The sequence below is a fragment of the Rattus norvegicus genome, chromosome 1, assembly GCF_036323735.1.
Source record: "Rattus norvegicus strain BN/NHsdMcwi chromosome 1, GRCr8, whole genome shotgun sequence".
Taxonomy (NCBI): Eukaryota; Metazoa; Chordata; class Mammalia; order Rodentia; family Muridae; genus Rattus; species Rattus norvegicus.
Window position 1 is genome coordinate 253,770,699 of NC_086019.1, and position 14,766 is coordinate 253,785,464.

Below are 14,766 nucleotides of genomic sequence, written 5' to 3' on the forward strand. Positions count from 1 at the left end.
GACAAATAGACTTTGTATGGATACGAGGGTATAAAATTTAGAAAGCCAAGCCAATAAATAACCTTTCTGTATCTGATCAGGAACTAGTTAAAAGTATGCCACAGAAAGGGACTTTCTTAGTGACAGGAGGGGAAAACTTTCTAGAAATAAACCTAACTAGAAATGTGTATATATAAATCACTAAAGGCAAAACGATGGCAAAGGAAAGTCTGCTGTGCATTCCAACATGGGTGCTCAGGTCTGGGGCAGAGCGTCAGCAGGGTTTGAGGTTACTGGAAGGAATTGGACTGTGCAACTGATTGGAAATGCATAAAAATCAGAATTATGAGGGAAAACTGTCCTCAGCAGATTTTTACCAAATGGGAAAAATATTTCCCAATGATAAAGGTCTAAAGAAGTCACAAATACACACCGGTGCTTAGTATATACTAAAGTTGTAGCTTAGGAGAGGGTGTTTTCCAGGGCCTTCAAAAGCTCAGTAGCCATTTAGGGGGGAAATGGACTCATTCCTCAAGTTGACAGATCATGGATTTCAACATACTCAGTGAAAGTAAGTAATAGAAGAAACTGCAGAATTGTTTTATTCTAGAAGAGAAGATGGTTTTATGTGTAAAGTAAAACCCTCTATGAAAGGAAATGAGAATTTGATTACATTTTTTGAGGTTTTGATGGCAAAGATGATTTTAAGTAATGTCAAAGAAAACTTTCAAAATGGAGGGGAACAAAAAGATATGGAGTGTGGACACAAGTAAGAGCAAGAACCAGACTGGTCACAGACAAGGGCCAAAAGTAAATACCAGCATTCACTCTAAGATGGGCAGAAGAATGAACTGACTGCAGGAAATGAAGGAAAAGCAAATCTTTTTTTTTTTTTTTTTTTTTTTTTTTTTTGGTTCTTTTTTTCGGAGCTGGGGACCGAACCCAGGGCCTTGCGCTTCCTAGGTAAGCGCTCTACCACTGAGCTAAATCCCCAGCCCCAGGAAAAGCAAATCTTAAATTACAAGCACGCACTCATCTTTGCTCATAAGGAAAACACAAATTATTATAACATGGTGTGTCCAAAATTAAATTTATTTCTGCATGTTTTTTTTCCCCACCAAAAGTGGACCCCCTTGTTACTTAGGTGAACTTCATATCAAAAAATTTGTTCAACAGCAAAATTGGACATACTCCAATAATTTAAATAGAAGAAACAGTGCCTTCCTCACCTATCCAAAAATCTCCTTATATTATTAGAACTTTCTATTTGTGGTTTGAAACAATAGGGCTTGATCAAATCCTCCTGCCTTTGACTCCTGAGTTATGGGGTTGTAGGTATGTCCCACTACACCCAACCACCTAAATACCTCTTTCCACGCACCCACCAACCCCCCACTAACCTCCGTAGACAGGGTTTTACTCTGAGGACACTGGCTGACCTTGAACTTGCTGGGTTGACCAACTGACCTTGAAATCACACAAGATTTGTTGGTCTCTTTGTTTCCCAAGTGCTGGGTTCAAAGGCATGCACCATCACCACACCCAGGTAACTACCTATTTAAAAATACTTAATCCTTCCAAATAATACAAACAATTAAAGTGCTGAAGTGATGTTAAGAGTCTGTACTGCTCTTATAGAGGATCGAAGTTTGGTTTCCAGGACCCATGGTCATTGACTGACAGCTGTAACTCCAGCTCAAAGGGAATCGATGTATCTCATTCCTGTGACATATTTACACAGGGATACACTCATCCGCACAACAATAAATACATATATAAACATTTTAAATATCAACTACATTGTTTTTAGTAAACTGAACAGTATGTAGTAATTTTATATATCATATACATATGAATTTTTAATTAATTGTAGTAAGCATGTACAATAGTACAATTGAATAATTGCATTAATATAAAAACGTGAATAATACTTAGCCATGTAATTTGGAGGGGTTTCTAGAGATCTGGCTCTGTGGTTAGGAGCACTTGCTGCTCTTACAGAGTTCCTAGGTTGAGTTGCCAACCTTACGTGAAGCTCTTTACAGCCACTGCTCCAGCTCCACACGATCTAGTGCTCTCTTCTTGACTTTGGGCACTGCGCCCACATATACACGTAACTAAAAACAACTTCAAAAGTACAGTCTTGATTGTTTGACTGTGGTTGAGGAACTAGACAACGGTTCGTCGTGGTTGGGGAGATGGAAGCAGGTGAAAAGCATGCAGTGTAATGAAGAGCCAGCATGGCGCTCAGAGGACTTTGAAAAGCTGGCTGTTCTGCCTGAGCCTTCTACATACAAACTTAAAACCTGAGTCCTGAGAGCATTCTACCCCGAGCACTGATGGATACACCTTTAATCCCAGCACTTGGGAGACAGGCAGCCTGGTCTACAGAGCTAGCTCCAGGATAGCCAGGGCTAACCTGGGGGATGGGAGAGGATATATCTGCCATTTTCAATTAATTGTCTCATAGCTATTTCTTCTCTAGCATTTTTCTCCAAAATTCTTCACTGTTAGAAGAAATGTCTGTGCATATACATCATATATTTGAGTTTACAGTGTTACTGATCTATTTTTATTTTTCCTATTCTTCCCCGTCTCGAGACAAGAATCATTGTTACCTCAGTCTAAGCTCACACTGAGGTATTCCAACGTAAACTTAAGAGCTGGAATTACTAGGCCAATGACCAATTTTTTATGTTGTCCTCTAGCCTTTTGTTGTTACCAAATTGATCTGCCTATTTTTCCCATCATTGCATCACTGGGAAGTCTTATATTGTACCTGCTGTATGTCAGACAGCTGAGGGTTTGATACAGTATCTTTCTTTTTTCTTTTCTCTTTTTTTTTTTTAAGATTTATTTATTTATTTAATGTATATGATTACACTGTAGCTGTCTTCAGACACCAGAAAAAGGCATCGGATCCCATTACAGATGGTTGTGAGCCACCATGTGGTTGCTGGGAATTGAACTCAGGACCTCTGGAAGAGCAGGCAGTGCTCTTAACCGCTGAGCCATCTCTCCAGCCCCAGTATCTTTCTTTAGTTAACTACAGATATTACTAGTAGTTCATTCCCATTTTACAAGTGAGTTAGGAATAGAAAAATGAAGCAATTCTTGAAAGTTATATAGAGTTGGGGAGGTGTTTAAGTCCAGCTTAGATAAATAGTAATTTCCGGGATAGCCACTGCTATAGTTAACCCTGTTTGCTTTCTGGTTGTTTTGTTTATTCTTTTTTGTTTCTCTCTTTTTAAAGTTAACATGGTGCTTCATGTTTGTAATCCTAGCATGTGAGAGAGTAAGGCAGGGGGATCACCACAAAGTATAGAGACTAGCCTGAACTACAGAATAAAACTATCTCAAAACCAAAAAGTGCTCCAAAGCCCAAGGACTGTGGCAGATAGAGGACAGGAGTGTGAGAACTAGAGCTTGGGAAGAACCACTGAATCGCTGTCTTCTGGGCTTGCTGTGGTTGTCGTAGCTGTAAACGTAGCAGTGCTCTTGCCTGTGCAGGACTCACAAGGACCTGCCTCTCCTGGGGAGTGGTAGGCAGTGTATGATTGCAAGGAGACTCCTCTCCTTTGTCATCTTACTCTGTGTGGCCGCTGGTAACGGCTTTGCCCAGGAAGTAAACCCTGACTCATGCACATGCAAGTAGCCTCTATTAAATAAAGTTAATGGGTCACAGAAGAAAAGAAAGAGAAATTGTTTACACTAGGGTGTGGAAGGGGATTAAAGGTACATTGCTAACAGGTAAGTGGCATTGTGAAAGGATGAATGAACGTCCTATTCTGACACCAGATATGTTGAGTTTGCCACCTACACAGAGGCCTGAATTAGAGGTCTGATCTCCTGGAGCTGGAGTAAGAGGTCGTTGTGAGCCACCTACTATGGGTGCTGGGAAACAAACTCCAGTCCTTTCTTAGAGCAGTATGCACCGAGCCATCACTCCAGTCCAACTTAAGACTTCGAAGTAGCATTATACAAGGATGGTGGATGAAAACATTGGCCATTTGATGATCAATTTGATCTCTAGACTCTCTGGATGGAACTTAATTTTTAAACCTCTAATCACAGATTAAGTTATGGTTATCTTCATGAGTCACCTTATCTGCATGAAGAGAGTTTCATTTGTTAAGAGCACTTGTCGGGACCTAGTCACAAAGACAAGATACATGTTCTCAAAGCACAGGGTCATGTTCACATTTGCTTTTTATACATAAAATGTTCATGGAAGGAAGGACTGAAGCCAGTCCTTTCACAGTAGTAGCTGTGGAAAGAGGAAGCAAGTGGCTAAAAGAACCCACTTGGGAGGTCAAAACTTTTAATACATTTTAATGGGTTTTTTCTTTCTTTCTTTCTTTTTTTTTTTTTTTTCCTAGCCCAATGAATGTTGTTGGGTAGTGATGGTGGTTGTTGAGGGTTTTTTTGTTTTTGTTTTTTAGCAAAAATATGTCACATAGTCAAATGCAGAGTCTACAGAGATGGCTCAGTGGTTAAGAAAGAGCACATAATCTTATAAAAGACCTGAGTTTGGTTCCCTATAGTCTGCAATTTTATCTCCAGGAGTTTCTATGCCCCTTCTGGCCTTCATTGGCATTGTACCTGTGTGAACAAACCCACACATACACAAATAACTAAAATAAAAAAGCCATGTTCATGCATTTTCTTTTTTTAGGAACCTTTACTAAATTCAGATGTGTAAAATTAGTACGTGTGTGTACTCAAAAGTGTATGTATTATTCTTTGTGTACACATGCACATTAAGTGTGCCTGGACCTACTCCTCTGTGCATGTGCATGCAGAGGCCAGAGCAGGAGCTTTAGTATCTTCCTCTGTAACTTCCCATTGTGTTGCCTTAAGGAACCACTGAACCAGAAGCTCATCCTTGAGCTAGGCTGGCTAGTGAGCTCCTGGCATATGCCTGTTCTCATCTCTCAGTGTTGGAATTTCAAACACGGCATGCCTGGATTTTTACATGGTTGTTGGAGATTTGAACTCAGGTCTTCTTGCATAGCACTGACCCATCTCCTATACTTGTTTCCCTATATCACTTTGGTAGTTTATTTAGGTCACTCATAGGATCTGTAGTAATCATAAGGTTATTACTGTTATATTCACGCAGTTTTACATAGTTTTCTGACACCCAGAACATTAAGGAACATAACCTTTTCAAATGACAACTAAGCTAGGTACAGTGACATGCATCTGTAATCCCAGTTTCTCCAGAGGCTGAGGCAGGGCGAATGTAAGTTTGGGCCTTGCCTGGGCTGCATTGTTAGAACATGACTCAGTGTAGCTGTGCAGAGTTTCCTACAGTGAGTATTGACTCCATACTGCTTTCTCAATGATCCTGAAATACATGCTTTATTTTCTTCTCAATAGTTCTGAAACACAGAAAACACTGGGGGGAAAAGGAAGTGAAGATTCATCTTATAATCCAGTATTTTCAGCTCTTCCTGAAACCAACATTTTAAATGTGGTTAAGGTAGGAGAGAATTTGTATATACTTAGCAAGGGGCCAGAACCAGTTTTGTGGTTAATTGTTTGAAACTCCACTGGTTTCTTACCAGGTGAAATGTCTTTGCAATTATTTTTCCATTATACATGCATTTTTCTCTTATTTTTGTTTTAATACAACAAAAGTGACCTTCGGGTCAGAATTTTACAGTTAAAGTGTTAGAATGTAGTTTAGTAACCAAGTAATTGCAGCGTGCAACATTTTAGTTGCTGAATTCAGTCAATAATACTGAAAATGGAGAAGAAAATGCTAATCCTTTCATTGTTTTATTTATGTTTTATTCGTGCCTTTTGTAGACATCTGATACTTGTTATCTGTGTGATCCTTTTTTGAATTTCTGTCAAGAATATAATCTAACTCCTGAGGTAATTTTGTTCTTTGTCCATTTCTGGCAGTTCCTAGGCTTATGTACATCTATACATCCAGAAGGTTACCAAGATGGAGAAATAATGTTGCTGATTTTAATGCTGTTTAAAATGAGTTTGGAAAAAGAGCTTAAACAGATTCCATTAGTAGACTTTCAGAGCCTCCTGATAAATCTCATGAAAAATATCAGAGATTGGAACACAAAGGTAATGTCTCTCAAAATTTAGATGTTGCAGCCAAGATGGTGGTGTGGTGCATACCTTAGATTCTAGCACTTAGGAGTAAAGACAGGAAGTTGAAGAGCTAATGGGGTCACCTTCAGCTACACGGTGGCTACAGGACGATCTACAAAGCCCTGGGTGTTAGGGTCTTGTACTGCATCACAGTGTTTTCATATGCATTCAGAATTCAGGGATTCTAAGCTCAGTTAAGAACGATAGTGAGGAAGGCCCTGTTGGCCAGAACTGTTTCCCATTAAATTAATAACTGGGTTCTTTTTGTTTGTTTGTTTGTTTTTTTGTTTTCTAAAAGCAGCTATTTTTGTTTTTCAAGACAGTTTCTCTCTGTGTAGCCCTAGCTGTCCTGGATCTGATCTAAAGACCAGGCTGGACTTGGAACTCACAGAGATCCACCTGTCTCTTCGTCCCAAGTGCTGGGATTGAAGGTGTGACCCACTACCACCCATCAAGTAACTGTCATTGCAACATTTTTGGAGGGATTTACTGTGTCTCAGCATTTACAGGTTCTAGCAACCCAATCAATACCTTTGTCCATGTTGGGCTGCCTTATCATTCACTGTAGATGTGGTAACACTTCAGGTTCTAATTAACTATTTCAAATTAAGATAAAGGGTGGCCAGGGAGGCATGACTAGCATAGCAGGGCTACAGTGATATCATCTGAGGCCTTCAAGGATGGCCTTTCTGAAACAGCCTCTAAGCATGACCGACATGATTGCCATACCTGCAGCCAGGATTGAGTTGGACATAATTAGCCATGTGGGGGCTGCACATAGATAATTTATTAGGCCTTTTTGTAGGTACATTTTTAGACCAAGGTTTGGTTACACTAGAGCCCAGAAAAGTGCTGACCAGGCTCCAGAGATTACCAGGAGATAACGTATCTTGTCTGACTACATCCAGTGCTTACTTCCCTTATCATTAGCTTATTTTGAAGCAGCTGTTGTTTCTCATAATTAAGAGAGAGTTCGGTGGTTGCATACTTGCCCAGCAGGTATAAGGCTGGGCTTTGTCACTAGAAGAAAAGAAAAATACTATAACAGGATCCAAGAGTGCAAGAATTTTCAGGTCATGAACATATCTGGTCTTGTGTATATGTTATTATATACACATGGGAAAACTGGGATTAGAATACTTAATTCTTTCAAGAAATACTACCAAGTACAAACGAAGACAAGGTTTGGCAACAACATGGGAGTGACATGGCGTGCTAGTAGAACATACTACCAGTTTACAGTATTATGTATTATGGTCACTGTAGTAGGTTCTAAATGACCTGTGTTTTTAAAACTCAGAAATCTTTTTTAGTGATTTATATTAAGGCAAGAAGTTATGTAGATCTGATTCTGAGCTGGTTCTCTTTTTTTCAGGTTCATGAACTCTGTTTGGGCATAAATGAACTTTCCAGCCATCCCCATAACCTTCTGTGGTTGGTACAGCTAGTCCCTAACTGGACATCTCGTGGAAGGTATTGAAAAGTGAGATAAATGTTAAACTGTTTTATAATGCTGACCCTAGTTAAATGAGTTCTTACTTTGAGTCAGGTTCTTACTATGTAGCCCAGTCTGGCCTCAAACTCAACAGTCTTTCTTCCTCAGCCTCCCACGAATGTTAAGTTTACCAGCCTAGGCTACCATGTGCACCTTGGGACTTTTGTTTCTATTCATCATCTTTTCTTTTTTTTTTTTAAGATTGATTGATTTGATTGATTGATTGATTGATTGATTGATTTTTGGTATGTGAGTACAGTGTAGCTGTCCTCAGACACACCAGAAGAGGGTATCAAATCCCTTTACAGATGGTTGTGAGCCACCACGTGGTTACTGAGAATTGAACTCAGGACCTCTGGAAGAATAGTCAGTGCTCTTAACCTCTGAACCATTTCTCCAGCCCCTATTCATCATTTCTTTGAATGTTCTTTTATTGAGGGAAAGGTGTAGAAATCCTGATTGTGATGGTTTGTATATGCTCAGCCCAGAGAACGGCACTATTAGGAGATATGGCCTTGTTGGAGTAGGTGTGTGTGAGTGAGTGGGCTTTAAGACCCTCATCCACTAGCAGCCTTCAGACGAAGATGTAGAACTCTGAGCTCTGCCTGCACCATGCCTGCCTGAATACTGTCATGCTCCCACCTTACTGATAATGAACTGATCCTCTGAACCTGTAAGCCAGCCCCAATTAAATGTTGTCCTTTATAGGACTTGACTTGGTCATGGTATATATTCACAGCTGTAAAACCCTAATAAAGGAAGACAGAAGTTGGTACCAGGAACTGGGGTATTGCTGTGATAGGCCTGTCCATGCTTTTGTTTGGAAGAATGTGGACTTTGGGACTTTGGATATGAAAAGCAGTAGAATGCTTTAAGTGGGGCTTAATGGGCCATCCTAGTAAGAATAAGGAAGACTTTGTTTCTGGGGGTGATTTGAACTGTGGAAGCCTAGTTTTAGAGATTTCAGAGAAGAATTTTAGTATATGGCCAAGAGACTGTTCTTGTGGCTGAGGAATTCTTTGGTGAAGAATGTGGCTGCTTTTTGCCATTGTCCAAAGAATCTACCCGAGGCTGAAGTGAAGAGACTCAGATTTATTGCATTAACAAAGGAAGTCTCAGAAATGCCCATCATAGACTTTTTTCTCTGGTTCAGTCTCATACAAAGCATTTTAAACAAGCATGGCAAGCTAAGAAAGGAAAGATATAAAGTACCAAGGAGTAAAATGGAGCTGAATCCTGTGTTCAAGGATATTAAATTGAATTAAGGCAGTAATGACCTTGGGGCAAGATTCTACACAGCTAAGTTTAGATCTAGACGTGGAAGTATGTCGCGCGCCCAATGTCCCGCCAGCAAGAACGACGCGCGGCAACAGGATTCTTCTGCGAGCAAGCCTTTACTGTGTTACAGCTCTTCTCAGTGTTACAGCTCTTCTGAACAGGGACTCCGAGCAGCAAAATCGCTCGGCTTATATAGACAACATTATGCTAATTATCTCTCAGGGATTGGTGGGGCTTGGATCACCCCACTACTTGTCCTCCAGGGATTGGCGGAGAATGAATCACCTCATTAGCATATTAACGGTCAACTGACACCTGGTGCATAAACTGCACATGTGCAGTACCGCTGTTCACCACTAGAGGGAGCCCTAGCAAGGGGACAAGCCTGCACATGCGCAGTAAGTCGTTTATATCCAGACAAGGCTGGATGTTGGCGCCATCTTTGTTTCGCCGCGCCGCTCTCTACAGTAGTACAAGCCTTTAATCCCAGGATACAAAGACAAGATCTCTGATTTTAAGGCCAGCCTAGAACAGAACAAATTCTAGGTGAAGAAAAACTTAAATCTAGGTTTGGTTGACCACAGCTTTAATCCCAGTGCTTAGGAGACAGGCCTATAGATCTCTGAGTTCAAAGTCAGTCTGCAGAGCAAGTTCTAGAACAGACAAGCTTAGGCAGTGAGAGAGTTGGAAAACAGAAAGTGATAATGTAATAGAACAAGGAAGCCATGTTCCAGCCCCAAAAAGCAGCAGAACTTTGCAGCTTTGGCCATGTGGTTTTGGCTTTAGAGTCCAGAATAGAAGAGACTACTTGGGACAATGGATGTTGGTTAGCTGTAGCTAAGAAATTAGTGGTGATTAAGAAGAGACCAGTATCACTGAAGTAAACTCTGGGAAGTGTTTTTTGAGAGCACAAAGAAGTTGTGTTCATATTCCAAGATTTACCTCATGCTGCAGCTGGACTTGGTAATGTTAAGAGTCACCCAGGTGGTACTGGTTTTGAAGGCATGAGGCGTCGTGAAGACCAGCTGAGGATTGAGAGAGGCCATGGAAGGCCATTGGTGAAGGTGCAGCCTGAGTTGCAGTAGGTGGCCCAAGACTAAAGGGGTCATGCAGAGGAGTTGAGGCTTGGCACCATGAAGGGAGCCTATGAGAGGCTACTGGTGAAGCCTAGATGCAGTTAAAGACCCCAGAGTATTGGAGATGCCAGTACCATGGGATGATCACCAAGGACAGCAGCAGCAGTGGAGTGGATCAACCTGACTTAGAGCGCTACAGAGGGCAGAGCTGGAGAAGTGATGGCCAGCCCTCTGGAAGAGCCCAGAAGATCATGTGTGGATCCCAGACATTGAAACAAGAAGCTGTGAAGCTGAAGTTGCCTTGGGGACCCCAAGATGTTAGAGATTTCAGAGCCGTGGGACATCTGCCAAGGAAGGCTGCTGTCGGGGAGTGGAATGAGTCCAGGAGAAAGAAGTTTGTTGCAGTCCACAAAGATGAAAAAGGAGCTGGAGATCTGAAGACCACTTTGACATCAGCCATGGAGATGCAGAGTCTGGAGTTTGTCCTGCTGGGTTCCTGTCTTGCTTTGGGGATTACAGTTAAGTGACTGGATGAATCACTTTGGACTTTTAACATTGTTGAGACTGCTATAGACTATGGGGACTTTGGGCGCTGGACTAAATGCAATTTGAATTATGCTATGTTTAGGTATGGCCCCCATAAACTCATGTGTTTGAGCAAGCCTATGGAGCCAGAGTGTAGAAAGGGACGGTTTGTATATGCTCAGCCCAGGGAGTGGCACTACTAGGAGGTGCGGCCTTGTTGGAATAGGTGTGTTATTGCGGGTGTGGGTTTTAAAACCCTCATTGTCTAGCAGCCTTCAGATAAAGAGGTAGCACTCTCAACTCTGCTTGCACCTTGCCTGCCTGTTGTTGCCATGCTCCCACCTTGATGATAATGAACCTGTAAGCCAGCCCCAGTTAAATGTTGTCCTTTGTAAGACTTGACTTAGTTGTGGTGTCTGTTCGCAGTAGTAAAACCCTAAGTAAGGAACTGATTATTTCAGTTCACAACATGATTATTGTTGTCTTGATACTTTTAGTATATAAATCAGTATTGACCGGTGCTTCTCAACTTTCCAAATGCAGTGACCACTTAATACAGTTTCTATTTCTGGTGACCCCCACCATAAAATTATTTTTGTTGCTACTTCATAACTAAATTTTTACTGTTATGAATTGTTATGCAAATGTCGGATATGCAGGCTCTCTGATCCGTGATCCCTGTGAAAGGGGTGGTAAACCACAGGTTGAAAACTGCTGGTAGATGATCCATAACACAAAAATGAATTCACTTTTATCCTTTAATAAGATTATTTATTTCAAATAGGTTGGTTTTCTCTCAGTAAGTCAACAAGATTAGCAACAGAGGCTCTTAGTGAGCTTTAGGCAGTTTCTTTCGTGGTGGTGGTGGTGGTGGTGGTGGTGGTGGTGGTGGTGGTGGTGGTGGTGATGATAGTGGTAGTGGTAGTGGTGGTAGTGGTGGTGGTGGTGTTTGGTGGTGTTTGGTGGAGGGAGCTGGAGGAAAGTTGAAATAGTTTCTTTGAGTAGCTCTGTCTATCCTAGAACTCTGTCCTCCAACTGGGCTGGCCTCAGATTTGAGATACCCGCCTGCCCTGCCTCCCAAATGCTAGGATTAAGGTCGTTAGCCATCACACTCAACTTTCTTTTCTGTTTGTTCTCAGTAGCTCAAGCTAAGTCTAGACTCGGCCTGCGGTGGCAGCTGCTCTTGCGCTCCTGGTGTTCCCGTGAGCACCAAGATCACAGGCATGCACCACACCACTTGTGCCTGCTAGCCAGCCATGCTACCAACTGAACTGTAGCCCCTCCAGAGGCAGTTCTAACTTGGTGTGTATGTTTCCTACATGAGTATACTGCAGCTCTTAATAGTTGTTTCTTCTATAACCCTGGGAGATGAAGACTTCTCTGGACTTAACTACGTGCCTGTCAGCGGTATTGCTTAAACACACTATAAATGCTTTTCATTTCTAATTCCAGGCAGCTGAGGCAGTGCCTCAGTCTGGTGATTATTTCAAAGCTTTTGGATGAAAAACATGAAGATATTCCTAATGCCAATAATCTTCAGGTAAAAATAAATATATTTTTGTTTCTAATGGGAGAGTTAGTGAGATGTTGGGAAAAATAAATTTATGAATTCTGAATCAGATGTCCTGATTAGCTGGGTGTGGTGGCTCATGCTTTTAATCCTAGCACTATGAAGGCAGAACTAGCCAGACCTCCAAGTTCGAGGGCAACCTGGTCTACAGAATTCTAGGACAGTCAGTGCCACACAGAGAAACCTGCCTCAAAAATGTCCTTATTAAATTCAGCTTTCAAGCATGATACTGTTGTTATAATCTTTAGCATGATACCTAATAAAAAAGTTTCAGTTTATTTTTTTTAATCTGTAATGGAGATGGTATAGCCGCTACCCTATAGGACAGTTATAGACTGATGAATTAATCTGTAAATAAACTATTTAGCAGTTATGACATTGAGAATTTATCTACTGTCCCAAGATTAGCAGTGTGATGATCGATTAGAAGTTTCCGAGCTGTTAACCACATCTTATACCTGTTTATACAGGTGGCCTTTATAGATCCCAGAGCTTAATGTGGTTTGCCACCACTTGTCAGTAGAGATGTATATGAATATGCAGAAGTAGATCATACAGAAATTTCACTCAGTTCTGGTGACTTTGCAAAGAGTGGTAGCAGCGATAGCGCTACCTATCGTTGGATCTGAAAAATTACAAAACTTCATCTGGGTATGTCTGTATTGTTTGAATTGCAATTCACTGTAAGGTAATAGGTTATGTCCTAGAAATAAATGAAGATATCCTAATGCCAATATTCTTCATGTATGATACTCTACTCTTGGAAACGTAATCTAGTCATATAAATCAACGTATAAGAATATGCACAGGATGCTATGGGATAAAACTGACTCCCACCCTAGTCAGGTGGACATGGATATGATTATGGCTCCATTCCTGAACCATTAGGATAATTAAAAGACCTCAGTGCATTAGTGATTATTTATAGCCATTAAAGGATCCAGGATAGCATTTCTGCTGTTGGTTTTACTAACATCTGTCTTGACTATTACATTTTTCTTTTAAATCTGTATAAAAGAGAACCAAATGAATACCCATCAGGCTTAGTGCTCAGTGTCAGCCAGACTGCCACTCACTAATAGCCCAGTCAGCCTTAAACTCGCAGTGATAACTTCCTGTTTCAGCCTCAAGGGTTGAGATTGCAAGTCTGAGCCACCACATTGGATAGTGCTTCCTTTTTAGAACTCAGTGACCGCTACTATAATGTCATTTGATCTTGTCCTGGGCATTTATGTCCCGTTTCTAAATGTAACATAAAATACCTTAAACATTTAAGGACTTTAAAGTAAACAGAAAAATGGGTAATCATAGAACTATCAAGCCAGGAAAAGGAGCGGGAATGAGAGTGGGCACACTGGAATTAGCTCAAGAGTTGACTGGTCTCTTCTCTTCATAGATCCCAGTCCTACATCGCTATCTAGTACAGATGAAGCCTTCTGATTTGTTGAAGAAAATGATCTTGAAGAAAAAGGCCGAACAGCCCAATGAAACCATCGATGACAGTCTTCATTTAGACCTTGAAAAGCAGGTATCCAGAACAGAAGCTCGGAGTATAATACAAAGGGCATCCAGTAAATCCTGTTTTATAGTTTATTGCTTTCTGACACTTGTTAAAACAGAGTGAGAGTTGGGGTGTGAGGGTTGTTGTTACTAATGTAATACGCTCTACTGCAGACCAGGGCTAAGCAGCTGTAAAAAGAAAGCACTTAGTTTAGAAATCAGAAAGTCTGGTTTAAATACACAGCTTTCCTTCCTCCCAGACTAAGTGAAATCCTTTCTTTCCTGAGTAGCTTTGCTACTCTGTAAACTGGGATGGTATTTCTACTAGCCTTTTCATGGGTAGTAATTTCCTTCTTCTCTCTAACAGGCATATTACCTGACCTACATTCTTCTCCATTTAATTGGGGAAGTTAGTTGTTCTCATTCTTTTTCTTCTGGACAACGGGTAGGTAATATTTAGTATTATTATAAGTAGGTGATTTCACTTGTGAAATGGATGAGCATGTGTGTATTAGAAGAAAACTTACAAGTTAACTGGTTTTGCTCTAGAAGTCAGAGTGTGCTCTGGAAACTGGAGAGTCATGGTACCCTTCAACTATTTCTTAGTGACAAGAATTATTTGTCAGAGATGGCTCAGCGGTTAAGATGGAGATAATTTTTTTTTAAGATTTATTTATTTTATGTACATGAGTACACTGTAGCTGTCTTCAGACATACCAGAAGAGGGCATCAGATCCCATTACAGATGGTTGTGAGCCACCATGTGGTTGCTGGGAATTGAACTCAAGACCTCTGGAAGAGCAGTCAGTGCTCTTAACTGCTGAGCATCTCTCCAGCTTGAGCCTTGCCTGTTCTCCATAATGAGTTCCAAGATAGCCAGGGCTATATAGTGAGACCCTTCTTAAATAATGCAGTTAAAAGCATAAGAGACTGGCAAGGTGTTTTAGCAGGTAAAGGGCTTGCTAAATAAGCAAGCCTGATAACCTGAGTTCACATCTTAGAATCCATGGAAAGGGAGGAGAGAACCAACTTATAAAGTTGTCTTCTGACCTCAACCCATGCACCATGGTATACACACACATGCACACACATACATTCCTTCATGGAAGTGTGCACACATGAGTGCACATGCCCTTGAAGACCCCAAATCCATTGAAGCTATAGTTAACATGATTATAAGATGCCTAACATGGATTCTAGAATCAAAATCTACTGAACCATCTCTC

At 41.0% G+C, this 14,766-nt stretch overlaps 1 protein-coding gene across 7 annotated transcripts in view; it reads left to right on the forward strand.

Annotated features, from left to right (window-relative positions):
• Window positions 1-14,766, forward strand: part of Slf2 (SMC5-SMC6 complex localization factor 2) — a 62,599-nt gene that overhangs the window by 38,720 nt on the left and 9,113 nt on the right. For 4 of the 7 annotated variants that reach the window (XM_017589590.3, XM_006231550.5, XM_006231551.5 and 1 more), the window contains 6 exons: window positions 5,362-5,464; window positions 5,893-6,069; window positions 7,472-7,569; window positions 11,923-12,010; window positions 13,437-13,568; window positions 13,908-13,985. In XM_017589590.3, the coding sequence (XP_017445079.1) occupies window positions 5,362-5,464; window positions 5,893-6,069; window positions 7,472-7,569; window positions 11,923-12,010; window positions 13,437-13,568; window positions 13,908-13,985 (676 nt within the window). Of the gene's footprint in view, window positions 1-5,361; window positions 5,465-5,892; window positions 6,070-7,471; window positions 7,580-11,922; window positions 12,011-13,436; window positions 13,569-13,907; window positions 13,986-14,766 lie in introns of those variants that run through there. The other 3 variants (NM_001134612.2, XM_039088080.2, XM_063271766.1) reach the window with 3 other exon arrangements.